Source organism: Pavona decussata, unplaced genomic scaffold (genome assembly GCF_977016875.1).
Source record: "Pavona decussata unplaced genomic scaffold, jaPavDecu1.1 SCAFFOLD_175, whole genome shotgun sequence".
In the NCBI taxonomy this organism is placed as follows: Eukaryota; Metazoa; Cnidaria; class Anthozoa; order Scleractinia; family Agariciidae; genus Pavona; species Pavona decussata.
The window spans coordinates 3,733,402-3,760,610 of record NW_028145586.1 but is presented as its reverse complement, the minus strand read 5'-3'; the positions used below and the strand labels follow the sequence as shown (position 1 = coordinate 3,760,610).

The following is a 27,209-nucleotide window of genomic DNA, read 5'->3' as shown; positions in this document are numbered from 1 at the left end:
TCATAAAGTGTGCGAAAGTGTAAACGGTCTCGAGTCCAAAGTCGATCGCTAATGCAACGAACGAGTTTAATAGGACAGGTGGTTCAGTTTACAAAACAAACTGGAAACGTGCATATTGAATTGCAATGTTGATCCTATGACTAGGCTTATCAGAAAAAGACTAAACTTTCGAAAGTTTGTGCGTTTTTTGAAATTTCAAGGGATTTCTATCGTTATCATTTTCTTGAGATTAGTGATTGTATTATCCAAATATACGAAAATAAAAAGTAAACTTAATCGCGACAACAAACGGTCTAGGCATTAATTACCTTTTACCAAGAAGGATGTCACAAATGATTATTTATCCGCAAATCTCCCTGTAGATGTTAAGGTAGATGACAGGTGTGCGCGGAAGTTCCTTTGCTTTTTCTTTCTTTTCTTTTTTCTTTTCATTTTTCCCTTCCTGGTTTCCGTGGTAGATTACTAAAATTGCAAAGAATGGTGTAGCTTGGTACCCCGCACCTGTGAGCAGAGCTCTCTTAGCAGTGTAGTTTGTTGACCAGTGATCAGTACCAAGCGTTTTCGCAATCAGTCAACAATTTATTGATATCACGACGAGGAGGTAGTCTCTTCGACTCGTTTCGAAATTCGCTCGAATTTTCATACAAAAATATCTTGCGCTGCTGAAAATCTAATGCTCGATTCACACCAAACCTTAAACACGTTTAAAAGCTGTTTAGTTAAACACAGTTTAAAATTGCTCTCGGATTTTTGTCCTTTACAGACTTAGCACAAATGGAAGCATAAGTTAAAATCAGGGAACAAGACTCCCTTCCCTACAACTTTCTGCAACTTATATTTTCAGCTAAAACATCCGAAAAGATCAAACTATAATAGCTTACGCATGGGAACACAGGAGACAACATTTGAAGTATTTTGCTTCAAAGTTCTTGTTGGTGCCCCTGTCAAATCCTTGTCTCCTCTCACTTTCTCATTCGTCTCATTTGCAGGAAAAGGAAAGGAAAAGAAAAGCTGGTGAAGGGTCAAATGGTAAAGAAAGTGAGTGCCTGATAACAGTATTATCTGCAGAAACCTAATCCTGTTGTAATTGTATGACCTTTTATTACGAAACACTGCTGGGAGCAAAACGTTTATAATCCTTAGTATACCGTATTGATTTTACCTTTTTCAAATATATTCACCCATATTTTTCCGACTGAATAGAAATCTCAGCGACTTAATCTCTTTTGCATGGACACAGCGAAGAGATACTAAGTGAGACTGCATATCCGTGTAAGCTCTTGAAAAGACTCACGCTTTTGACGACTTCAAATACTCACACCAGAGTATAATAATTTCAAACCTAATTTTAAAGTTTGTTGGAAAACATGAAATAATATTTCTGTGTCGGACAAAACAGAATTTGATTATCGCCTTTAATTCGGCCATGTTTGTAAAACGCGTATACGGAATGATTAAGAAAAACGTCTTAACAATAACGTGATACTGACATTTGCAAAAAATATATATTTTTCTAAACTCTTTCCTACTTTCATTTTGTTTAATTGCCAAGATAAGAGTTCCTGTTTCTCGACAAGTTTAACGCTCTGTAATAAAGGTAGACCCTGAAAAGTAAATTAAAATTCAGTTTTAAATCTTTTACTACGACAACGCTTTAGTTGCAGACTAATGTTTACAAAGTAATATATTTTTAGTTCTTTTTTCAGTTTCATTTTGGTAACGAAGGTATATATGTATTTATTTATTTATTTATTCACGTTTTCTAATCCCACAATAGATTTCAAAGAAACCCGCCTTACTGAAGAAAGGATTTTATTAAAATGATTTGTGGAAAAGATTAAATTGGCTCGGTCTATCAGTTTCCGGCTCTTGATATTAAAGCTAGGCTTGGACGTTTTTCTTCAATATCTGATTTCTTTACAGGACCTGATTTTTTTGTATCCTGCAGAGATATTTACCTGAAAAACAAGTAAGTTAGATGACTTTTAGACGGCTGCTAATAGGACTTTGTAAGAGGATGATACAGTGTTTATTTTCATAAGCAGCGACTTGTTCACTCTGCCAACAACGCTTTTTTTGACTCCCCAAAGAGGGAGAGAAAGAGATGTCCCCGTAATTCAAATGCTTGGTCTCGTTATTCCCGTTGTCTGTTTCAAACTGGTTTTTATAGCGCATGGATCAATTTTGTTGACCTTAATACTTCCTACCCGTTGACAACCAACCACCCCTACCCCCCATGCCATCCTCTTAGTTTAGGCAAAGAGACTAATAATTTCTCGAAAAGAAAAGCTCTAAGGCAGACTCATGGAAGAGCTTCAGTTTTTATGGTCGTTTCTGTTTGCCTCTGATATTTTTGTCAACGGAAAGGGACACAAAATATACGAAGGAGCCATAAATGACAAGGAGATTCCTCAGCTAGCAGGCGTCAGGGTAGGCCAAGCTTGTCATCCTTTCCAAGGATGACTTTGCGTTGGATATCAGATGATTGTAGAAAACTCGGCGTCACGCGCCTTGTTGGCCATCTATCATCTCATATCCAACGCGCACTCGTGGAGTAATTGTTAATTGAAACTGACATTAAGTTATAAACATGCAATGTTGCATTAACTATGGAATTGATAAAGGACGTTACGTCAGGCTCAATAGTTTTTAAAGATGCAATTTTTAGAGAAGGGGAGAGATCGATTTAAGTTAATAATAATAATAATAAGAAGAAGAAGAAGAAGAAGAAGAAGAACAAAAACAAAAACAACAATAATAATTATAATAATAATAATAATAATAATAATAATAATAATAAATATAATAATACCATAATTTAATATTTAAGAGGTAAATCTGTAGCTAACTTTCATTTCAATCTCCATTCAGATCTCGAGAGAATAAAGCTTACATGCTGCAAACTGACATTGGAAGAATCCCTGTGTACTGTCACATGACCGGAATTGATGGGTGCGGAGATGGAGGATGGACGCTGGTCATGAAAATTGATGGTAACAAGGTAAAATCAACAACAGGTTGTGGTTTTCACCAATCCATCCTTGGACCGTAAGTGATATTATTTTTTGTAAGTGAAAGGAACAAAAACAACAACGCTACAGAGGATAAGGAGCATGCTACAGCTCCACGGTAAGGACAATAACCTGGGACCATGGGGATGAGAACATCTCGCTCCTAGTTCCCACGGTTTTCTTGGTCATTGGTTTAATGAAAAAACCGCGACGGTTCTGGGAATTCATCAGCATATCACAGCCCCAGGCCCCAGGTATGGTGACCACTGCTTCAATAAACCCAAACTCCACACTACACACTGTCAAAAGAACTCCTTAACAAATTTAAACTGACGTTCAATTTAGTGCGATTGACGCAACAAGTAACGGGATTCAGAAAATAGTCCTTCTCACGGTTTTCGACACCATTTTGACGAGTAGGCAAACAGGCTTGAAATAACAGTGTTTCTATGGAAATCCGATGTCAAATAATTTTCACTAAACATCGATGCTGAAAAATACATGAATTGGAAATTTTTAGCACTAGGGAAAGGATTTTAAAAAAAAAATTGGAGGGATGTAACTGTGCCAGAAAGCGTCCAGTCGTGTTTTTGATAAGGCTTTTTGAAACATTTCTAAGCGGTGTCTTCGTGTTTTCTTTTGTAGTCAACGTTTCACTACGATTCCAAATTCTGGAGCAACAAAACCGAGCTCAATCGTCCTGGAGGTAAGACGGGGTTTGACAACCAGGAAACCAAGTTACCAACTTACTGGAACACGAACTTCTCCGGGATCTGTCTCGGCATGAGGATCGACAATCAACCTGTCAAGTTCTTGGTCATCAGCAAGAGTGGCACTTCACTGTACTCTCTGATCGCTGACGGGCAATATCGACCAACCTCTCTCGGTAGAGATAAGTGGAAGACATTGATTGGCTCTGAAGCATCTTTGCAGCCCAATTGTAACAAAGAAGGGTTCAACGCAGTTGGTTCGAATGAATTTTCGAAAGCAAGAATCGGTATTATTGGCAACGTTCAATACCACTGTCGTAGCTGCGATTCCAGAATTGGTTTTGGTACCGGAGGAAAACATGATGACACCAACACGTGTGGTAATGAGGCTACCTATAAACCAGATAACGGAGACAAGCACATTAAAACCATGGGATACATATTAGTGAAATAAAGAGGAAAACGATGGTGGTGGTTCCGTCTAAAAGAACTGAGAAGAGAAAAACTAGATAATAAATCTAGCAACTAACAAACAAACAGCAACAACAGGCTTTATTACCAAAGTTAAACTTAATTTACAGCATAAATATATTAATACAAAAAAGGGTAACATTTACTCAGAATAACTAATCGAGCTGAGTAAAATTAAATAATGTTTAAATATAGAAGGTAGCTGTTGTAGTTAAATTTAGACTGAACAGGATAAGGACTTTTGTTTGTTTGTTGTGGTATAATAAAGACATAAAAATAAATGCGGAGATAGGAATATACACTCTTCATGTTTAATGTTTATACTAAGTTTGTGGAGAGCGAGTATCATGAGTAAAGCCAACTTCAAGACAGGCAACTCCTCAGGAAATATTTATTACAATCGTGTTGACGATGCTCATTTTCAGCTTTGCTATCGGCCTTTATTCAGGCTCGAATTATCTGCTTGATAATGTTGCTCGAAACATCAAAACATCTCAACCCATGTACATGATGTACATGATCAGAAATTTAGTTAACCTATCTAGAGAATAAAAGGTAAATACTAACTACAGAAATAATTCCATGCGAGCTTTGCTTATATCCTTCCCGTGACTTCTATTTGGTAACAAGCCGCCATTGCAGTACAAGGTGTTCAAAGGGGTTGTTTTGAGTCACTGGAAAGGAGGAGAAACTAAGCGCACCATGATGCTTTGAGCAAACAATTTTACCCTTCCCATCGCTTCAGTCGCAAAGGAAAATCTTCCAACGAGCTCTTTCAATCGCCGAATTGACAGAGATCAAACTACTTAAAGGTTAATTTTTAGGCTTTCTGTGGATCTTTATTGCATAATGCCCATGCAACCTGTGTCTTTAGCTCTAATGATAGCCTTTTTGTCCGTCTTTAAGTTCAATATTTCGCACCTCATTTTAATTGCAACCCACAATTTTTTTCTTAAATTTTGCTGTTTTCTATGAAGAAGAAAAAAAAAACGTTTACTGTTGTTGTCCTGTGCACAGAATAATATATTGGAGACGTTTTTATTAGAAAAATATTCAAGGTCATAATTAAAATGATAATAAAGGTTTGGTCATCATTGTTAACCTGCTGAATCATGCCTCGTGTCCAGTGGTAATTTTTTTCTTAAGTTAATAAGAACAACTGCTTTAAACTGCAACAAGCACATACGATCATACAAAGGCGGAAAGAAGTTCGAGAGGTACTGAAGTGGAATCCTTTAACTCTTTCTCTTGATTGCTAATTTTTCAAGTCGCTTTCTTATCATAATTAAGTTTATTGTAAGCACAGTTAAAACGAGAGATGAGCTTCTCTCCCACCTTTGCGCACCATTTTCTTATGTTTGTCTTTATAATGCTAATTGCTCTGAAGATATCCGCAATTTCAACTTTAATTGTTCTTTCTAATTAACACATGGCAAAGAAAAATTAATTCAAACAAAGTATAAAGGATATATCATGAAAGCAGCCGGGACTTGCTAACAAAGCTTTTAAACAACCGCGAGAAAGAAAGGAAAGGAGAAATTTAATAAAATTTCGAGATATAATCAAGTCGGGAAACTTCAAAATGCTTAGCAAAGAAATTGTGAGCTTTTTCCGAAAAAACGATTCATTTCAACTTAACATTCGTCTAAATATAACATGCATCACAGACGTAAACCTTCGTGTTATTTACTACAAAAAGGTTTATTATGAACGACATATGAATCTTTATAACTTTATCAACATTTCGTGGTCGCGGTTGTTTTCCCTTACAAACTGATCTCAAGCTCTGTTTGGTAAACATGTGTTATTTACAAACTACACAACAATTGGAAGAAAACGAGTGTTTGAAGCGGTGTACATAAAACAATACATGTCAGTAATACAATTAGTTTGTTTATAACGTGATAACTTACCAAATTTAACTCAAAAGCTTACAGTTAATCAGTCTCTGTTTTCCGGTTGTTTTGAACCGAACCTCAAATGTCATGTCTACTGTCCAATAAGCTGTTGACATTTTTTATACAGTTGAAGAATGAACAAAGTGGCAAACCGCTTAAATTCTCCGAGAAACAAGGAAAGCGATATGTCGCGAACACCACTGCATCTACGCTAGCCGAATGGTAGCCGCGAAAAAAAGGCGCCAAAATATAAGCTCCCTCCAAGCTCTCGTTATCAACTTTCCTCGCCCGTTTCCAGGCTACCACAAATGGAAAAATTACATTTATTCTAGCCACGAAGGAGTCAGAATGACAGAATGGAAGGAAACTGTCGATCACATTAACAAGAGCACACATCCAAACCTCACAAACGAGTTTTTTATTACAATTAGCAAAACTTTCATATCTTGCCTTCGCTGCATCTTAAATGCCTTTCAGAATTGCATTTTCATTCATCGTATTTATTTCTTCCTCAGAAAGATCAACAAATCGCAAGGCGACCATTTTGAAAATTACTCATTCGCGCTATAGTCACCTCACGCCAGGTGATTCAAGCAGGATATGACACAATCCTCGACCAATGATGTCAATAGAATCTCTATAATCACCTGAGTATAATATTATGCTAACAGAAAAAAACTTTAGGATCTAATTAAAATTGACATTTTTCGGACGGTTCTTGTTTTTCTCTGATAATAACCTGAGTAATTATACCAAAACAATTATTTGCCTGAGGCTCAGCAAATATTGGGGAATATTCCCCTCGACAATTCACCAATAATTATTTATATTAAAACGTTAAAATAAACGAAGAGAGAAAGAAAGAAAGCCCACCCTTCCCAACTTTTCATGGATAATAAAACAATAACTGAGGAAACCTAATTAATACAAGCTTCATAGTTTCCTTTATGTCTCCTCGCCATTCAGTGTTAAATCTATTTCTGTTATTTCTTGTTTTCATTATATTTGTGGTTTGGCGAAATAAATAAACTTAATAATGTAAAAAAAATAATAAAAATAAGTAATAAAACTCTATTCAAATATCACCTATATAAAAAGCATCACTAAAATACAATCATATTTTCCTCGAAACATGGATGGTTTAAAGTAATAATAATAATAATAATAATAATAATAATAATAATAATAATAATAACAATTATAATAATAATTATCATAATAGTAAGGGTGTTCACCTTTAGAGTTACTCGTCCGCAGTCTCCATTTACAGTTATCAAAGTGTTTGTATACTGTTGATTGTAAGGGCGGAGTGCTGATCCTTGACAGTTCGTAGTTTGTGCTGTAGAAAAACTAATGAAAGTCTTTCAGATGAGCAGCTTGCTGACTTAAATAGCTGAGCAATAAAAAAGAAGCCTGTTAAATTATTGCAAGCCACTTACAAAGCACTAGACATTATTAAAGTTTGTTGGAAGCGCATGTTAAGTGTTCGTTCTCAGTTTTGCATCTTCTAAAACTTTCATTGATTCATTTGTACTGCACTGCACAATGACTCGCTTATTTCTCTCGTTGACCATAATATCCATCGTGATCGTCAGCATTTGGTGTTCGGATGGTTATACCGCTCATAACAGCTTACTCACAGGCCATGTGTTTAAGACTGTTGAATCCATCGACTGGCTTCAGTGCGTTGAGGAGTGTCACAAACATGACGAGTGCATTTCCTACAACTATTTCTTACCTGAAAAAGTCTGTGAGCTGAATAACTTTGGCTATGATAACCAGTGCGATGCGGGTAACAATCTTATCAGAGCCACTGGATGGATTCACCATGTACTCGACATATCGGAGGTAAATTACACATGCAAATATGGGTTGTTATCGATATTTATTGCACGGTTAGGCAAAAAAAGACAGTATTATGCCTTACATTCGGGGGAATCAACAAAAAAAATTCAACAAAAAAAGATTTTCTTTTTCTAGTTGCCACTGAATTAAATTCAAGCGAGGTAATGGATTGTTACGCAAGGTCATACACCATTAGCTCACATGCTTTTAAATAAAAGGGCAAAACAAATTTAGGAACGAGATTTCGTTCCCATATACCGAGCTACTGTTGGCTTTTTGAAAGTATTTATCGCGCTCAGGGCATCGATTTTGTACCTCGGAGAAAACAAAAGATATTAATTTCTAACTCTGTCTTTAATCACAATTAAAACCGAATATTTGAGACGAATCAGGCCTTCTGAACCCAGAATTACGGTAAGACAGTTGCAGTTAGATCTCCGACCGGTGAATTTTTTTTCCATATACGGAATATTTCCTGAAACAATATTTGTCATTCTCGTAACTCATAAAGTGTGCGAAAGTGTAAACGGTCTCGAGTCCAAAGGCGATCGCTAATACAACGAACGAGTTTAACAGGACAGGTGGTTCAGTTTACAAAACAAACTGGAAACGTGCATATTGAATTGCAAAGTTGATCCTATGACTAGGCTTATCAGAAAAAGACTAAACTTTCGAAAGTTTGTGCGTTTTTTGAAATTTCAAGGGATTTCTATCGTTATCATTTTTTTTTTGAGATTAGTGATTGTATTATCCAAATATACGAAAAATAAAAAGAAAACTTAATTGCGACAACAAACGGTCTAGGCATTAATTACCTTTTACCAAGAAGGATGTCACAAATGATTATTCACTCCGCAAATCTCCCTGTAGATGTTAAGGTAGATGACAGGTGTGTGCGGGAAGTTCCTTTGCCTTTTCTTTCTTTCCTTTTTTCTTTTCATGTTTCCCTTCCTGGTTTCCGTGGTAGATTATTAAAATTGCTAAGAATGGTGTAGTTTGCTACCCTGCACCTCCGAGTAGAGCTCTATTAGTAGTGTAGTTTGTTGACCAGTGATCAGTATTCAGCGTTTTCGCAATCAGTCAACAATTTATTAATATCACGACGAGGAGGTAGTCTCTTTGACTCGTTTCGAAATTAGCTCGAATTTTCGTACAAAAATATTTTACACTGCTGAAAATCTAATGCCCGATTCACACCAAGTCTTAAACACGTTTAAAAGCTGTTTAGTTAAACACAGTTTAAAATTGTTTCCTTCATAAAAGCTGCTTTCGGATTTTTGTCCTTTACAGACTTGGAGGCATAAGTTAAAATCAGGGAACAAGATTCCGTTCTCTACAACTTTCTACAACTTACATTTTCAGCTAAAACGTCCGAACAAATCAAACTATATTAGCTTACGCATGGGAACACAGGAGACAACATTTGAAGTATTTTGATTAAATGTTCTTGTTGGTGCCCCTGTCTAATCCCTGTCTCCTCTCACTTTCTCATTCGTCTGATTTGCAGGAAAAGGATAGGAAAAGAAAAGCTGATGAAGGGTCAAATGGCAAAGAAAGTGAGTGTCTGACAACAGTATCATCTGCAGAAACCTTCCTGTTGCAATTGTATGACCTATTATTACGAAACACTGCTGAGAGCAAAACGTTTATAATCCTTAGTATACCATATTGATGTTACCTTTTTCAAATATATTTACCCATATTTTTCCGACTGAATAGAAATCTCAGCGACTTAATCTCTTTTGCATGGACACAGCGAAGAGATACTTAGTGAGTCTGCATATCCGTGTAGACTCACGCTTTTGACGACTACAAATAGTCACATCAGAGTATAATAATTTCAAATCTAATTTTAAAGTTTGTTAGAAAACATGACATAATATTTCTGTGTCGGACAAAACAGAATTTGATTATCGCCTTTTTTTCGGCCATGTTTGTAAAACGCGTATACGGAATGATTAAGAAAAAACGTCTTAACAATAACGTGAGACTGACACTTTGCAAAAAGTATATATATATTTTTTTAAACTCTTTCCTACTTCCATTTGCCTAAGAAAGAGTTCGTGTTTCTCGACAAGTTTAACGCTCTGTAATAAAGGTAGACGCGTAAAAGTAATTTAAAATTCAGTTTTAAATATTTAACTACGACAACGCTATAGTTGCAGACTAATGTTTACAAAGGAATATATTTTTAGTTCTTTTTTCAGTTTCATTTTGATAACGAAGGTATATATTTATTTACGTTTTCTAATCCCACAATAGATTTCAAAGAAACACGCTTTTTTGAAGAAAGGATTTTCTTAAAATGATTTGTGGAAAAAATTAAATTGGCTCGGTCTATCAGTTTCCGGCTCTTGATATTAAAGCTACGCTTGGTCTTTTTTCTTCAATATCTGATTTCTTTACAGGACCCGATTTTTTTGTATCCTGCAGAGATATTTACCTGAAAAACAAGTAAGTTAGATGACTTTTAGACGGCTGCTAATAGGACTTTGTAAGAGGATGATACAGTGTTTATTTTCGTAAGCCGCGACTTATTCACTCTGCCAACAACGCCTTTTTTGACTCCCCAAAGAAGGAGAAAAAGAGATGACCCCGTAGTTCAAATGTTTGGTCTCATCATTTCCGTTGTCTGTGTCAAACTGGTATTAATAGCTTATGGATCAATTTTGTTGACCTTGACACTCCCTACCCCTTCACAACCCACCACCCTTACCCCCCATGCCATCCTCTTAGTTTATGAATATAGACTAAAAATTTCTCGAAAGGAAAAGCTCTAAGGCAGACTCATGGAAGAGCTTTTTCTTGGTCGTTTCTGTTTCCCTTTGATATTTTTGTCAACGGAAAGGGATACAAATAAACGAAGGAGCCATAAATGACAAGGAGAATGTTCAGCTAGCAGGCGTCAGGGACAAGCATGGCATCCTGTCTAAGGATGACTTTGCGTTGGATATGAGATGATTCTAGAAAACTCGGTGTCACGCGCCTTGTTGGCTATCTATCATCTCATATCCAACGCGCGCTCGTGGAGTAATTGTTAATTGAAACTGACATAAAGTTATAAACATGCAATGTTGCATTAACTATGGAATTGATAAAGGACGTTACGTCAGGCTCAATAGTGTTTAAAGATGCAATTTTTAGAGAAGGGGAGAGATCGAGTTAAGGATATCAGTCATTATCCAAAGAATTGAAATAATTAATCATTACTTTACCACTGATGAAATAATAATAATAATAATAATAATAATAACAACGACAATAATAATAATAATAATAATAATAATAATAATAACAATAATAATAATAATAACAGTAATAATACAATAATTTGATATTTAAGAGGTAAATCTGTAGCTTACTTTCATTTCAATTTCCATTCAGATCTCAAGAGAATAAAGCTTACATGCTGCAAACTGACATTGGAAGAATCCCTGTGTACTGTCACATGACCGTAATTGATGGGTGCGGAGATGGAGGATGGACGCTGGTAATGAAAATTGATGGTAACAAGGTAAAATCAACAACAGGTTGTGGTTTTCGCCAATCCATCCTTGGACCGTAACTGATATTATTTTTTGCAAGTGAAAGTAACAAAAACAACAACACTACAGAGGATATGGAGCATGCTACATCTCCACGGTTAGAACAATAACCTGGGGCCATGGGGCAGACTGCATTCGTTCCCAGTGCCCACGGTTTTCTTGGTCATTGGTTTAATGAATAAACCGCGACGGTTCTGGGAATTCATCAGCATGTCTCAGCCCCAGGCCCCAGGTATGGTGACCACTGCTTTAATAAACCCAAACTCCACACTACACACTGTCAAAAGAACTCCTTAACAAATTTAAACTGACGTTCAATTTAGTGCGATTGACGCAACAAGTAATGGGATTCAGCAAATAGTCCTTATCACGGTTTTCGACGCCATTTTGACGAGTAGGGAAACAGGCTTGAAATAACAGTGTTTGTATGGAAATCCGATGTCAAATAATTTTTTTAAAACATCGCTGCCAAAAAATTCATGAATTGGTAACTTTTAGCACTAGGAAAAGGATTTAAGGAAAAAAAATTGGAGGGATGTAACTGTGCCAGAAAGCGTCCAGTCGTGTTTTGAACTTTCCATACATTTGTCTGTAAAGCGAACCAGCCGTGAACTGCTACTAAAAATAGTTCGCGGGAAAAAAAATACAGGAAACTCGCGACAGGAGAACCGCGAGGGTTCTGGGAACTCATCGGCATGGCATAGCCCCAGGCCCCAGGTATGGTGACCACTGCTTTAATAAACCCAAACTCCACACTGTCAAAAGAACTCCTTAAACTTAAACTGACGCTCAGTTTAGCACGATTGATGTATCAAGTAACGGAATTCAGCAAAAAAATTAATAAGGTTTTTTGAAACATTTCCGAGCGTTGACTTCGTGTTTTCCTTTTTAGTCAACGTTTCACTACGATTCCAAATTCTGGAGCAACGAAACCGAGTTCAATCGTCCTGGAGGTAAGACGGGGTTTGACAACCAGGAAACCAAGTTACCGACTTACTGGAACACGAACTTCTCCGGGATCTGTCTCGGCATGAGGATTGGGAATAAACCTGTCAAGTTCTTGGTCATCAGAAAGAATGGCGCCTCACTGTACTCTTTGATCGCTGATTACCGCTACCGACCAACCTCTCTGGGTCGAGACAAGTGGAAGGCATTGATTGGCTCTGAAGCATCTTTGCAGCCCAACTGTAGCAAAGAAGGGTTCAACGCAGTTGGTTCGAATAAATTTTCGAAAGCAAGAATCGGTATTATTAGCAACGGTCAATACAACTGCCGTAGCTGCGATTCCAGAATTGGTTTTGGTACCGGAGGAAAACATGATGACACCAACACGTGTGGTAATGAGGCTACCTATAAACCAGATAACGGAGACAAGCACATTAAAACCATGGGATACATATTAGTGAAATAAAAAGGAAAATGATGGTGGTGGTTCGTTCTAAAAGAACTGAGAAGAGAAAAACTTAATAATAAATCTAGCAACTAACAAACAAACAGCAACAACAGGCTTTATTACCAAAGTTAAACTTAATTTACAGCATAAATATATTAAAACAAAAAAAGGTAACATTTACTCAGAATAACTAATCGAGCTGAGTAAAATTAAATAATGTTTAAATATTGAAGGTAGCTGTTGTAGTTAAATTTAGACTGAACAGGATAAGGACTTTTGTTTGTTTGTTGTGGTATAAGAAAGACACAAAAAAAGCGGAGATAGGAATATACACTATTTATGTTTAATGTTTATACTAAGTTTGTGGACAGCGAGTATCATGAGTAAAGCCAACTCCAAGACAGGCAACCCCTCAGGGAATATTTATTACAATCGTGTTGAGGATGCTCATTTTCAGCTTTCCTATCGGCCTTAATCCAGGCTCGAATTATCTGCTTGGTAATGTTGCTCGAAACATCAAAACATCTCAACCCATTTATTTGTTAAGTTTTACTGACTGATGTACATGATCAGAAATTTAGTTAACCCATCTAGAGAATAAAAGGTAAATACTAAATACAGAACTAATTCCACGCGAGCTTTGCTTATATCCTTCCCGTGACTTCTATTTGGTAACAAGCCGCCATGGCAATACAAGGTGTTCAAAGGGGTTGTCCTGAGTCACTGGAAAGGAGGAGAAACCAAGCGCCCCATGATGCTTTGAGCAAACAACTTTACCCTTCTCATCGCTTCAGTTGCTCAAGAAGTTCTTCTAACGAGCTTTTTCAATCGCCGAATTGACAGAGATCAAACTACTTAAAGGTTAATTTTTAGGCTTTTTGTGGATCTTTATTGCATAATGCCCATACAACCTGTGTCTTTAGCTCTAATGATAGCCTTTTCTCCTTCTTTCGGTTCAATATTTCGCACCTCATTTCAATTACAACCCACAATTTTTATCTTAAATTTTGCTGTTTTCTATGAAGAAGAAAAAAAAAATTTATTGTTGTCCTGTGCACATAATAATATATTGGAGACGTTTTTATTAGAAAAATATTCAAGGTCGTAATTAAAATGATAATAAAGGTTTGGTCATCATTGTTAACCTGCTGAATCCAGTGGTAATTTTTTTCTTAAGTTAATAAGAACAACTGCTTTAAACTGCAACAAGCACATACGATCATACAAAGGTGGAAAGAAGTTCGAGAGGTACTGAAGTGGAATCCTTTAACTCTTTCTCTTGATTGCTAATTTTTCAAGTTGCTTTCTTATCATAATTAAGTTTATTGTAAGCACAGTTAAAACGAGAGATGAGCTTGTCTCCCACCTTTGCGCACCATTTTCTTATGTTTGTCTTTATAATGCTAATTGCTGTGAAGATATCCGCAATTTCAACTTTAATTGTTCTTTCTAATCAACACATGGCAAAGAAAAATTAATTCAAACGATGGATAAAGAATATATCATGAAAGCAGTCGCGACTTGCTAACAAAGCTTTTAAACAACCGCGAGAAAGAAAGTAAAGGAGAAATTAAAAACCATTTCGAGATATAATCAAGTCGAGAAACTTCAAAATGCTTAGCAAAGAAATTGTGAACTTTTTCTGAAAAAACGATGCATTTCAAGTTTATGTTCGCCTAAATATGCAACACAGACGTAAACATTCATGATATTTACTGCAAAAAGGTTTTCATGAACGACATATGAATCTTTATAAGTTTATCAACATTTCGTGGTCGCGGTTGTTTTCCCTTACAAACTGATCTCAAACTCTGTTTGGTAAACATGTGTTATCTACAAACTACACAACAATTGGAAGAAAACGAGTGTTTGAAGCGGTGTACATAAAACAATACATGTAAGTAATACAATTAGTTTGTTTATAACGTGATAACTTACCAAATTTATATTGGTAATTGAACTGAGTGGAGTGCAATTTGGTCTGAAATCATACGCGTGATTTCAAAATCAAACGAGCGGGCAGCGCGAGTTTGATTTGAAATCACAAGTATGATTTCAGACCAAAATTGCACAACACGAAGTTCGATTACCACTTAATTACATCCATTTTGAAATCACAGAGTATCATTGTCAATATTAATATTCTACTTGTGTTATTTCATTTCCATTTTGATGGGCTAAAGAAAGGATGCGATTTAGAGCAAAAAATGGTGCAATTTGGGAATAAATTGCACCATTTTGGACCAGATTTTGGACCAATCAGATTCCAAGGATCACCAGTGATTTCAAAATGGATGTAATTAATCTCAAAAGCTCACACTTAATCAGTCTCTCTTTTCCGGCTGTTTTGAACCGAACCTCAAATGTCTTGTCTACTGTCGAATAAGCTGTTCACAACTTTTCTACAGTTGAAGAATGAACAACGTAGCAAGCAAAACAATGTCGCAAACCACTTAAATTCTCCGAGAAACAAGGAGAGCGAAATGCCGCGAAACCACTGCATGTACGCTAATGGTAGCCGCGAAAAAAAGGCGCCGAAATATAAGCTCCCTCCAAGCTCTCGTTATCAACTTTCCTCGCTCGTTTCAAGGCTACCACAAATGGAAAAATTACATCTATTCTAGCCATGAAGGAGTCAGAATGACAGAATGGAAGGAAACTGTCGATGACATTAACAAGAGCACACATCCAAATCTCATAAACGAGTTTTTTATTACAATTAGCAAAACTTTCATATCTTGCCTTCGCTGCATCTTAAGTGCCTTTCAGAATTGCATTTTCTTTCATCGTATTTATTTCTTCCTCAGAAAGATCAACAAATCGCAAGGCGACCATTTTGAAAATTACTCATTCGCGCTATAGTCACCTCACGCCAGGTGATTCAAGCAGGATATGACACAATCCTCAACCAATGAGGTCAATAGAATCTCTATAATCACCTGAGTATAATATTATGCTAACACAAGAAAACTTGAAAATCTAATTAAAATTGACATTTTTCGGACGGTTCTTGTTTTTCTCTGATAATAACCTGAGTAATTATACCAAAATAATTATTTGCCTGAGGCTCAGCAAATATTGGGGAATATTCCCCTCGAAAATTCACCAATAATTATTTATATTACAACGTTAAAATAAACGAAGAGAGAAAGAAAGAAAGCCCACCCTTCCCAACTTTTCATGAATAATAAAACAATAACTGAGGAGACCTAATTAATATAAGCTCCATAGTTTCCTTTATGTCTCCTCGCCATTGTTAAATCTATTTCTATTATTTCTTGTTTTCATTATATTTGTGGTGTGGCAAAATAAATAAACTTAATAAAGTAAAAAAAATAATAAAAATAAGTAATAAAAACTTTATTCAAATATCACCTTTATAAAAGCATCACAAAAATACAATCATATTTTCCTCGAAACATGGATAGTTTAACGTAATAATAATAATAATAATAATAATAATAATAATAATAATAATAATAATAATAATAATAATAAAAATACATAATAATATTAAGGGTGTTCACCTTTAGAATTACTCGTCTGCAGTCTCCATTTACAGTTATCAAAGTGTTTGTACACAGTTGATTGCAAGGGCGGAGTGATGATTCTTGACAGTTCGTAGTTTGTGCTGTAGAAAAACTAATGAAAGTCTTTCAGATGAGCAGCTTGCTGACTTAAATAGCTGACCAATAAAGAAGAAGCCTGTTAAATTATTTTCAAGCCACTTGCAAAGCACTAGACATTATTAAAGTTTGTTGGAAGCGCATGTTAAGTGTTCGTTCTCAGTTTTTTGCATCTTCTAAAACTTTCATTGATTCATTTGTACTGCACTGCACAATGATTCGCTTATTTCTCTCGTTGACCATAATATCCATCGTGATCGTCAGCATTTGGTTTTCGAATGGTTATACTGTTCATAACAGCTTACTCACAGGCCATGTGTTTAAGACTGTTGAATCCATCGACTGGCTTCAGTGCGTTGAGGAGTGCCACATACATGACGAATGCATTTCCTACAAGTATTTTCCTCCTGAAAAAGTTTGTGAGCTGAATAACTTCGGCTATAATAACCACTGTGATGCAGGTAACAATCTTATCAGAGCCACTGGATGGATTCACCATATACTCGACATATCAGAGGTAAATTACACATGCAAATATGGGTTGTTATCAATATTTATTGCACGATTAGGCGAAAAAGACAGTATCATGCCTTACATTCGGAGGAATCAACAAAAAAAAGTTCAACAAAAAACGATTTTCTTTTTCTAGTTGCCACTGAAATAAATTCAAGCGAAGTTAAGGATTGTTACGCAAGGTCATACACCATAAGCTCAGATGCTTTTAAATAAAAGGGCAAAACAAATTTAGGAACGAGATTTCGTTCCCATATACCGAGCTACTGTTGGCTTTTTAAAAGTATTTATCGCGCTCAGAGCATCGATTTTGTACCTCGGAAAAAAAAGGTTCTAACTCTGTCTTTAATCACAATTAAAACCGAATATTTGAGACGACTCAGGCCTTCTGAACGCAGAATTACAGTAATACACTTGCAGTTACATCTCCGAGAAAGATGACCGACCGGTGAATTTTTTTTCTATATACGAAATATTTCCTGAAACAATATTTGTCATTCTCGTAAATCATAAAGTGTGCGAAAGTGTAAACGGTCTCGAGTCCAAAGTCGATAGCTAATACAACGAACGAGTTTAATAGGACAGGTGGTTCAGTTTACAAAACAAACTGGAAACGTGCATATTGAATTGCAAAGTTGATCCTATGACTAGGCTTATCAGAAAAAGACTAAACTTTCGAAAGTTTGTGCGTTTTTTGAAATTTCAAGGGATTTCTATCGTTATCATTTTTTTGAGATAAGCGATTTTATTAAAAACTGGACCATTGTATAATGCAATTCGAGCGATTTGATTGGCTTAACGGCCATGGTATATGAGCCATTATACCATGCCCAAGAAAAAGAGACCATTAAATTGTCTTCTAATTGTTCTTGCAAAGCGAAATCCGCAAAATGTTTTTGATTGCAATTGATTGTTTTTAATAAAACAATTATTCCACTCGTGCTTGTTGGATATGAAATGATTATAGCCAACTCGGCGCTACGCGCCTCGTTGGCTATCTATCATCTCATATCCAACGCGCGCTCGTGGAATAATTGTTGAGTATCATTGAAATATACGAAAAATAAAAAGAAAACTTAATCGCTACAACAAACGGTCTAGGCATTAATTACCTTTTACCAAGAAGGATGTCACAAATGATTATTTACTCCGCAGATCTCCCGTTCCTTTGCTTTTTCTTTCTTTCCTTTTTTCTTTTCATTTTTCCCTCCCTGGTTTCCGTGGTAGATTATTAAAATTGCTAAGAATGGTGTAGTTTGCTACCCTGCACCTCCGAGTAGAGCTCTCTTAGCAGTGTAGTTTGTTGACCAGTGATCAGTATTCAGCGTTTTCGCAATCAGTCAACAATTTATTAATATCACGACGAGAAGGTAGTCTCTTTGACTCGTTTCGAAATTAGCTCGAATTTTCATACAAAAATATTTTACACTGCTGAAAATCTAATGCCCGCTTCACACCAAGTCTTAAACACGTTTAAAAGCTGTTTAGTTAAACACAGTTTAAAGCTTGTATCGGATTTTTGTCCTTTACAGACTTAGCACAAATGGAAGCATAAGTTAAAATCAGGGAACAAGATTCCCTTCTCTACAACTTTCTGCAACTTACATTTTCAGCTAAAATATCCGAAAAGACCAAACTATATTAGCTTACACATGGGAACACATGCAGGAGACAACATTTGAAGTATTTTGCTTAAATGTTCTTGTTGGTGCCCCTGTCAAATCCCTGTCTCCCTTTGAGGGTTGTCCAATACACCCAAACTGAGTCCGATGGACGAGGTCCATGGACAACCCGACTCACCGGAAGTCAGTTCGCGAGAGACTTTGTCAATATACAACAAACTATAATTGAGAGGGGGTTAGAAAATGTCGGCAAACGGACTCCATCGGATCCGATGGAGACGGGTTGCCGTGGCAAGTGTCCATCGGACTGCCGCTTGTCAGTTTGCGAGAGACTTAATCAATATACAGCAAACTATAGTTGATTGATAGTTGTCGTTAAAGAGTAAGTTTAATTTGCTAATAGGAACACTTAAGTTAAAATACATAGTTGTCATGATAGAAACCAAAATTATCTTTGAAAAATTTAGATATACTGAGTGACAACTGTTCTTTTTCATTTAGGTTTCTTAAATCTGTTATGTTCTTTTAATTGTGGGAACTGGAACTTGTTTTATTTCTTTGTTTGGGGTGTTATTTAGTATCTAGTGCTGGGGCATAGCCAGCCTTTTGACTCATTTTAGGCCTGGATGACCTTCATTTCCACATATGTCGACGCATTACTGGTAGGCACTGTCTCCACCAGCATTTCGAGTTTAAGTTCCTCGCAACAACCCTTAATTTTTACAAGAGGAAGTGGTCAAACCCAACAATAATTATTATAAGCTTGGTTGTACAGGCTTATAGGCTGGTTTAATGCCCCTATAGTTGTAGGGATGTTTATGTAGAAAGCGCGTGTATCAGTCTAATGCTTGGGTGTCCACATGTGCTCTTTTGCTTGGGGAAGGAGAAAGGCTTTCAGCTCCATTCTTTCTTGCCTGAAAGTCATCATAATGTTTCTTGCTGTAGAGATGAATAGAAATAAATTATATTTATTGGAGAAAATAGATGCCTTTGCATAGAAGTTGCAATTCTAGTTTTGTTGTTTATCTGGATAAGTTGTTGGCTAAATGACTTGAGGGATTATTGCGTCTTGAAGTTTTGTTATCCAATACTGCTAGGCAATCTTCAAGTGTGTTGACCAGTGATCAGTTAGCATACGAAATAGTACTTGTATGGTAATTAGTTCTTTTGTATTTGGTATTTCAATGTAACTAATTTTTATAATCCAAAAATAACTTTTTATGTTTCTGTTGTGGGCATTGCTATCAATAATATATCAGGTTTGGAAGAATATAGTAAAATATATATATACCTTTCGTCATTCTCCTTTAAAAATGCCTCTCGATACCTTGGCAAAGAAACCCCTGCATTCTTTGCTAGCACTTTGGCAAATTCCATGGCTTCCTATTGATTCTCTGGTGGCTGGCGCATACACAGGAAGTAAACCTGTATGCATTGAAAATGGGGGGGGTTTATGAGTGGATATGATAAATTAGAGGATCAGAAAAATGGTAAGGCGGCAAATTAAGTGGAAAAAGTATTAATTATTGACACTGCTAGTTTGTGTTGTTCTGTATGCTTTGTAATAATTACAAAGCATACAGAACAACACAAACAGGGGTTTCTTTTTTTGACCTTGGGGATTTAATTTGCATACAAATTAATCCAAACATACCTTAGTATTGTTTCCTTGAATTTTGTAGGTGTTTATATCTCCCACTTCCAACATAGCAATCTCCTCTGCTGTTCTAATCATCAGTGATTTTTTTGTGCAATCATTTATGTTGTGCCTTTTGAAGAGGCCATTTTTTAACAACAGTGAAAAACTAACAATTTGCTCAGGTGAACACAATACAGATGCGAACAATTTGTGCATTGGATGTTGTGAAGGTTGTTGTTCGTCTGGTCCACTGCTGGTGGAGTCTTCCTCTTGTGGCTGGTGGAGCACATATTCTTTGTCCTTAAGGGTACCTGTCATGCAAAAGTAATATAGAAATGCATAAATTTATTATACAGTTGAACCTCTTGTAAGTGACCTCTCATAATGTCAAGGATATGTTGTCGGTTAAGGAATGTGGTTGCTTACCAGAGGTCAGACCACCGGGGGTCTTACTTTTGGGTAATCCCCCTCCTCCTTGCAGGTAATTTACATGTGGTAATTGGGGAGATGTAAACCTTTTGCCACTGTTTATCGAAACCCATAGTATTGTCTTTTCTTACCTACAAGTATCTTAAGAGTGGTCCAAACTTATTCTAGGCAAAAAATCTTAAGGTCTATAGTGATTATTGTTTGTATCTCACAAGTTACTTATTACTTAATACAGCGACTGACACAATAATTATTATTGTGAAAAAAATTGACTCTTTTATTACCCCAGCTGGCGCTGTCTTAATTTTTCAGGGAACGGAACATAAGCAAACAGATAAGAAAGACAAGAGATAAGGACAGAGTTTTTTTTCCTAAGAGGGATTCAGTATATTGGTATGTAGAGTAACAATTAATGTTCTCTGTGAAAGTAACACCTCTAGTCAAAAACGTTTAGTTTAAAGATGCTTATTCATAGTTTACCTGGTCCTTTTCTTGAAGACTGGTGTCTTCATCAAATTCTTCTTCACTGCATGGAGAATGAGATGTTTCTATCTTTAAAAAAAAAAAAAAACAGCACAGGTTATCAGGCATTTTGAAGTGTAATAGCAGAGTAATATTTAAAAGAATGCATGATAATAGTTTATGTCTACCCATATATAAATATATAATAATTGATCACAATTGAAGACAACCTGTTTTCTTTAAAGCCTATTTAATTTCAGCTGTATGGAACAGCCTTCATCAGGGCTTAATAAATGTATGTATATATTATTGGTACTACCCTTTTATGAGGAGTTGTGTGGTGGTTGTTTTACAGAGATGGAATCTGTTTTATTAAACAATTGTATAAAGGTAAATTTTATATTTTTTGGCTTATTTTGCAAAACAAAACACTGCATTTAAATATAGGTTGTAAATTAATTAATATATATTTTAAATTGAAGTCCTTTAATTTTATTGTCTAAATCAAGACATATTAGTCTTAACCCCTTTTTACTATGTACTATCCTTTTTTAACCTTATATTTCATTACTGCACATATAGCCTGTCTATAGTAGCTGTTTTTTTTATACTCAGCTGATTTTTTTTTTGCAGTGTGAATAAAGTATTTTTATGTGATGCACTTCGGTAAAATAATCAAATTATTTAGGTTATGGTCCTCGCATTTATTTTTGTTATTAATTCTGAACATACCAGGTTACTGTTCATAAATTCTGTCAGAAGCAACTGCATTGGGACAGACAATCGCAACACATGTGAATTTCCTCGTGAATACAGCCCTGCAATAAATTGAAACAACATACATGTGATTCATGACGTAAAGTAAGGTATTATAATATGGTTATTATTTAGGGTACAACTTAGATCTTTACTTAAAGAAGGTGTCGTGATAATATTGTAAGGTATTCATTGTAATTTTAAGAATTTTTTTTTTAAAGGAAATAAAAAAGGCAATTTTTTGTTAAATTAAGTATTATTTTTGCTATGGTAGTGTGGGATTTTGGTTTGAATCTTGTGAAAGTTGTGTGTGGTTGAATATAAGGACCGTGCTCTTGCCTCCAATCAAATTATCATAGGGATTTTTTTCACAGATGTGTAATTCCCATTCATCATGGATGCTCTTAAAGGCTTCTGTTGCTTGTTTGGAATGTTTGTACACACTTCGATCCACAGTCGCTGTCTTCATCTTGCCTTGTTCTTGAATTTCAAATGTGGATTCGCCACTTATATACAAATCAGCAAGGAAGTCAACTAATGAGAGAGTTCGTACTGGTGAATTATGTAAAATTGTTATTTGTAACATACCAGGTATTCTGGAACATAGTATCTGTCATCATTGAATTTCACCTTTTTTTAGAGATAGGTGTATATTTTATTGTTTCATATTTTAAGGTTCAGTCAAAACTTAGGTGCCTATTTGCCAATTTTTGATAATGTTATATTTTGAGACTTCACTTTGAAATATATAGTTTGTGACATAACATTTGCATAGATTCCACGTAGTGCCTGATTTTACATGGGGGGATCAGTTAATTCTAAATGGATTTGATGGCCTTGTTGAAAATTGATGTAGATTAGTTGCTTTATTCTTTCACTTACTGGTGAATTAACATTCTAGGAGATTTGTAAATTTAACTTTTGCTTTTGAGAAAAGGAAACAGTAGGAAATGAAAGTATTAAAAGGGATTTCTTGGAATAGGCACAAGTAATCCTCTCTCCTCCCAAATGAAAAGTTGGCACAATTGTAAGTCTGCTTCATTCATATTGGGAATGACAGTAACATTGTTTTGTAATGCAGTTGAAAAATCAATTTCTTGTAGTGAAATTAAAAATAGAATTATAAGAATTATATTCATATTACCAAAACGCTCTTTGAATGTGTCCACTTTATTGGTCTCATGGTCATTGAGGATGGTGTCTTCAAATTTGGCAAAGACAGGCTGGGGAAAATACCAAAGGATTCTTGAAGTGAATCCTTTGGCATTATTTGAAGAATCTTGGATAATTGGCAATGCTGACAGTGGCTGTGTAAATCCAAGGAGTGAAAACGATGTACGTTCCATGTTGAAGTTTGCATTTCCTGTGACTTAAGAATGATAAATAGAGAGAATATGCATGATCATTGTCATTGAAGGTTATCAAAGGCGGATCCAGGGAGGGGCTTGGGGTCGGCCTTTTTTTTAGACCAATGTGGGGCCCAAGGGCCAAAACTGTTTTTGAGAGTAGTCCACCCTTATGTCAGGGTTGGGAAGACTGACCCCGTTATTCAAAAGTCTGGATCTACCACTGATCACTGTGGCAGTGGATATGCCTTGCTGAAAAATATGTATTTATTGAAGTCGCCAGGGGTATCATTTAGTCTAAGCACAAAGTGTGAAAGGTAAAGAAACAATATTGTCAAATACATAGTTGTGTGGATGTACATGTAATATTCTATTGATAGTTTTGACAATGGGGGATACGTGATAAACTCTATGGAGTAGTGCTTTAATACTCTTTCGTTTGCTCTAAGCAATGCGGGAACAGTTGGCTATAGTCGACAGTTTTTGTAATGGTTATTTCTAGTGATCTAATTGATCTATCCAAAAGCCTCAAGGCCGCAACGGGCGAAATGAGAGCAAATACAGCTAAAGACCTATATGAAGCAGTTATTGTTACGATAGGATACCTGTTTCACGTGTCTTTGATTTTCCAGTAAACAGTTGTAGGAAGTCTTGGTACTCCCTAGTGTCTGAAATCTGTAGTTTGTGGGATGAATACATGTTCATGGTTGCAAAAAAGACAGGAGCTCATCAAAAAGACCCAAGGTCCTCCCTCCACTCTCGGCAAGCAATTCACCAAACTTATCCCATGTGCAGTGGGGCAACACCATGGGTCTTGCTTTGACGTTGCGCAAAGATACACGATCTGCCACCAGATCTAGAAAGTAGAAAAGCGCTAGTGTCTGCCCAAACAATCGTTTCTTGTCGCTTATCGCCGCTGCGGAATGTCCTCTTTGCGAAAGGTTCCCAGCGGCGAGAAACGAGGAGAAAACAGGTTCCCCAAGCTCTGTGACGGCGAAATTATAAGGATTTGTATGGGAAAGAAGCTATTCCTGATTCAATTCAAGAACACGAACGAATTTTCAATAAACATAACCCAATCTTTCTCCCTTGTCAGTTGTCCTTTGTCCTATGTGGTTTTTGGAGCAATTAAGCGCAATTTCAGTGATATTTAGTTCTATCGGTTTTGATATTGAGAGAGAACAGCGATGGTACTAAAAATCACGAAATTCGTGTAAATCGCTCGAAAAACCACAACTATAGGAGACAGGGGGACTACAGGTAGGGTTATGTTTTTTGAAAATTCGTCGGTATTTTTAAATTAAAGCAGGAATTCGTGTTCGTTTTTTCCCGTACAAATCCTGATAATTTCGCTGTTACGCAATGGTCGCCGTGATTTTCAAAGCTCACGGCCTTTTAATAGAGCTTGGGGAACCTGTGGTTTCGAAAGCTAGAAAAGCACATAAAACCGCGCATGGACGTGTCAGGTTACGGGGTTCCCGTCATTTCTCGCGAGAAGAAACCAGTCGTTTTGATGCGAGCTCCCGCCGTGAAATTGCATAAAATGTTTTTGATTACTTCAATTAACGTTTCTTATTTCAACAAGAAAATATCTTGCACAAACAATTTCCCTCTGCCTTTGGCTAATATGTGAAACTAAAGAGGCATGGTATTGTATTACCGCATTAGTATGTAACTTTAATTTGGGCAAGGAAGAGAAGCATTTTAGGGCCTTTAAGTTTGAGTCTGACAACATTGTGTTAAGAACTTTGGGTACCAACCTGTTGTTATTAATAACAGCAGCAATCCAAAGAATCATGGGTTCTTTCCAAAACGAGTTTTGAACATTAATGCAGGCGTGGCCCATACAAAACGTCACCAATACCAGGAATCCAAGGAAGATCGACGTGTCCTGTTGCTTCAGGCCTTTGGCGAACAGTTTGCAAGCCTATTATTGAAATGAAACGATACGATTAGATCGATTATTCGAGATAACGAACCCCATTTCATTGATAAGGTAAATCAGAAGAAAGGAAGGAAATGTTTTGTAGCAACTTGGGATAGAGAATTGTTTCAGGATGAAACTATGCTTATTTTCTATAGGAGGTTACAAACCCTTCTTATGAGGAAAATGTCAATGGATTTTTCATTCGCGAATTCAGTACTACTCAGGCAAGGAAACTATGATCATTAAAGGTCCTTTAAGAGAATACTTACTTGTTTGATATTTTTCGGCAGTAAAGTCAAGTTCTTGTCTAATAGTGTGAGTTGATTTGTTGCCATGGCTGGTGCGTGTTCCGCGAAGTTCGACAAGGAATGAATTGAAAAACAACTAACTGCTTACTGGCGGGTGTAACAATGGCACTAGAAGTGTAATGAGCGGTTTGGGCATTTATGTAACAACGCGATTTAATAAAGGGTTATTGATAATAAGGACATGATATTCTTTTGTTTCCATTTTCTCTTGGGCATAGTTATATTCTGATAAAGTGCCGCCTATTAAAACCCGGCGATGAAGATGTGATCGTAATCTAGTGTGATAATTGATGACATTGAATTGATCACACGTGAAGCGAGCCATTTGTGGAAATTGTTTTTTTTTTTTTTTTTTGATAACCTTTTTTTTGAATTTGTCAAGCGATAACGCGAAAGAAAATTGGCTCACTCGACATGAGCGAAATGCGTGGTATGCCAGTTGCCTTTAAAATTCTGTATTATTGTGAATATGACCGCGACTTGTGTTACAACGTACGCAATTACGAAGCCAAACCCACACCAATTGTTTGTTAACATCTGGTAATCGAACGTCCTATCAAATTTAAAAGGAGTTGTCACGAATCTGCTAATACTCACTTCAGAATCGTAAGTTCCCGAAAAACAGATTGTACGATTCTACGCTTAAGTCAGTGGTAAATCGGAAAATAGTATTAAAATAGGTGCTGCGGTCTATCAGGTCCACTATTTCCGGCTTTGGAAATACCAGTAGTTGTTGTTCCAAAATATTTTCACGATTTTCCCGATTATTTCACTTAACGAGAATAGTACAAAGGAGTCCATCTAAAATTTTGTTTTCAGTGCGATTCTACCTCAGTTTATCGATTCTTTCTTTTTTCAGTAATCCAATTCTGGTTCGGTGTTATATTATCATTAATAGTATTAAAACCACTGCTTTTTGTTTAATCAGAGCGCTAGCGTGTTTCTCCAGATTTTGAACGCTATCTCCCGGTCTTCACATTTATGTTCGTAATTTCCAGATTGAGAGGCATATCTTCTGGTCTCCAGATTTATGTCTGTAATCTCCTGGATAATTGAAGAAATTTGCTATTTCTCGTAGACTCGACTTTCGGACAAGAAAAGTTTCTGTTACTGGTTAATCCCTCCCCCCATCCCCTCCACTGAAACCGTGAATTCGGTCTTGATGCGTCGCCTCTGTAAAGCGCTTTGTTATTGCTTGCCGGGAAGTCATTTTCTCCATATTTCAAAACGTGCGAGGTGACTACCCTGCGAGCAGCGTCTCTTCGATCTTCACTAGATCAGTGGAAGAGACTCTGCTCGCAGGATAGTGATTGACAGCCCTGTGGCTATTATTTAAAAATTACTGTGCGGCGATTGTTCTATGTTGATGACAGTTTTTAAACAATCGCCACCGTGTATATATATATACGATCAATACATGCATACATTGTACTTTATTACTCAGCCAGATACTCAGGCAATTCTGTGGCAATCGGAAATTCAATGAGCGGGATTTGAGGAAATATTGTTCAGCTCCAATGGTTTAAAGAGCGAGATATAGCATAGAGTCGAGTGTATTGTTTCGTGACGTTGACTTTATAATTCGCCTCGTATATTTCCGTATGTAGCACGCTTGTTTCGGTTCATGGATTAAAGAACGAGGTATATTCATGTGTGGCGTCCTTCTTTCGGTTCATGGATTAAAGAACGAGATATATTAATGTGTAGC

At 36.3% G+C, this 27,209-nt stretch overlaps 2 protein-coding genes, 1 long non-coding RNA gene and 1 pseudogene across 3 annotated transcripts in view; 3 read left to right on the top strand and 1 right to left on the bottom strand.

Moving 5' to 3' along the window:
- LOC146463728 (uncharacterized) overlaps positions 1 to 27,209 on the top strand; it is a 73,266-nt gene that overhangs the window by 567 nt on the left and 45,490 nt on the right. The gene's annotated exons all lie outside the window — the stretch shown is intronic.
- Positions 884 to 4,175, top strand: LOC146463734 (putative skeletal organic matrix protein 5). The gene is made up of 5 exons (XM_085084370.1): positions 884 to 910; positions 990 to 1,038; positions 1,924 to 1,969; positions 2,872 to 3,001; positions 3,657 to 4,175. Exons 1-5 carry the CDS (start codon positions 884 to 886, stop codon positions 4,173 to 4,175), a joined length of 771 nt encoding a protein of 256 aa, XP_084940496.1.
- On the top strand, positions 7,636 to 12,891 carry LOC146463733 (uncharacterized). The gene is made up of 5 exons (XM_085084369.1): positions 7,636 to 7,938; positions 9,443 to 9,491; positions 10,344 to 10,389; positions 11,320 to 11,449; positions 12,373 to 12,891. Exons 1-5 carry the CDS (start codon positions 7,636 to 7,638, stop codon positions 12,889 to 12,891), a joined length of 1,047 nt encoding a protein of 348 aa, XP_084940495.1.
- LOC146463732 (uncharacterized) lies at positions 19,417 to 23,266 on the bottom strand (annotated as a pseudogene).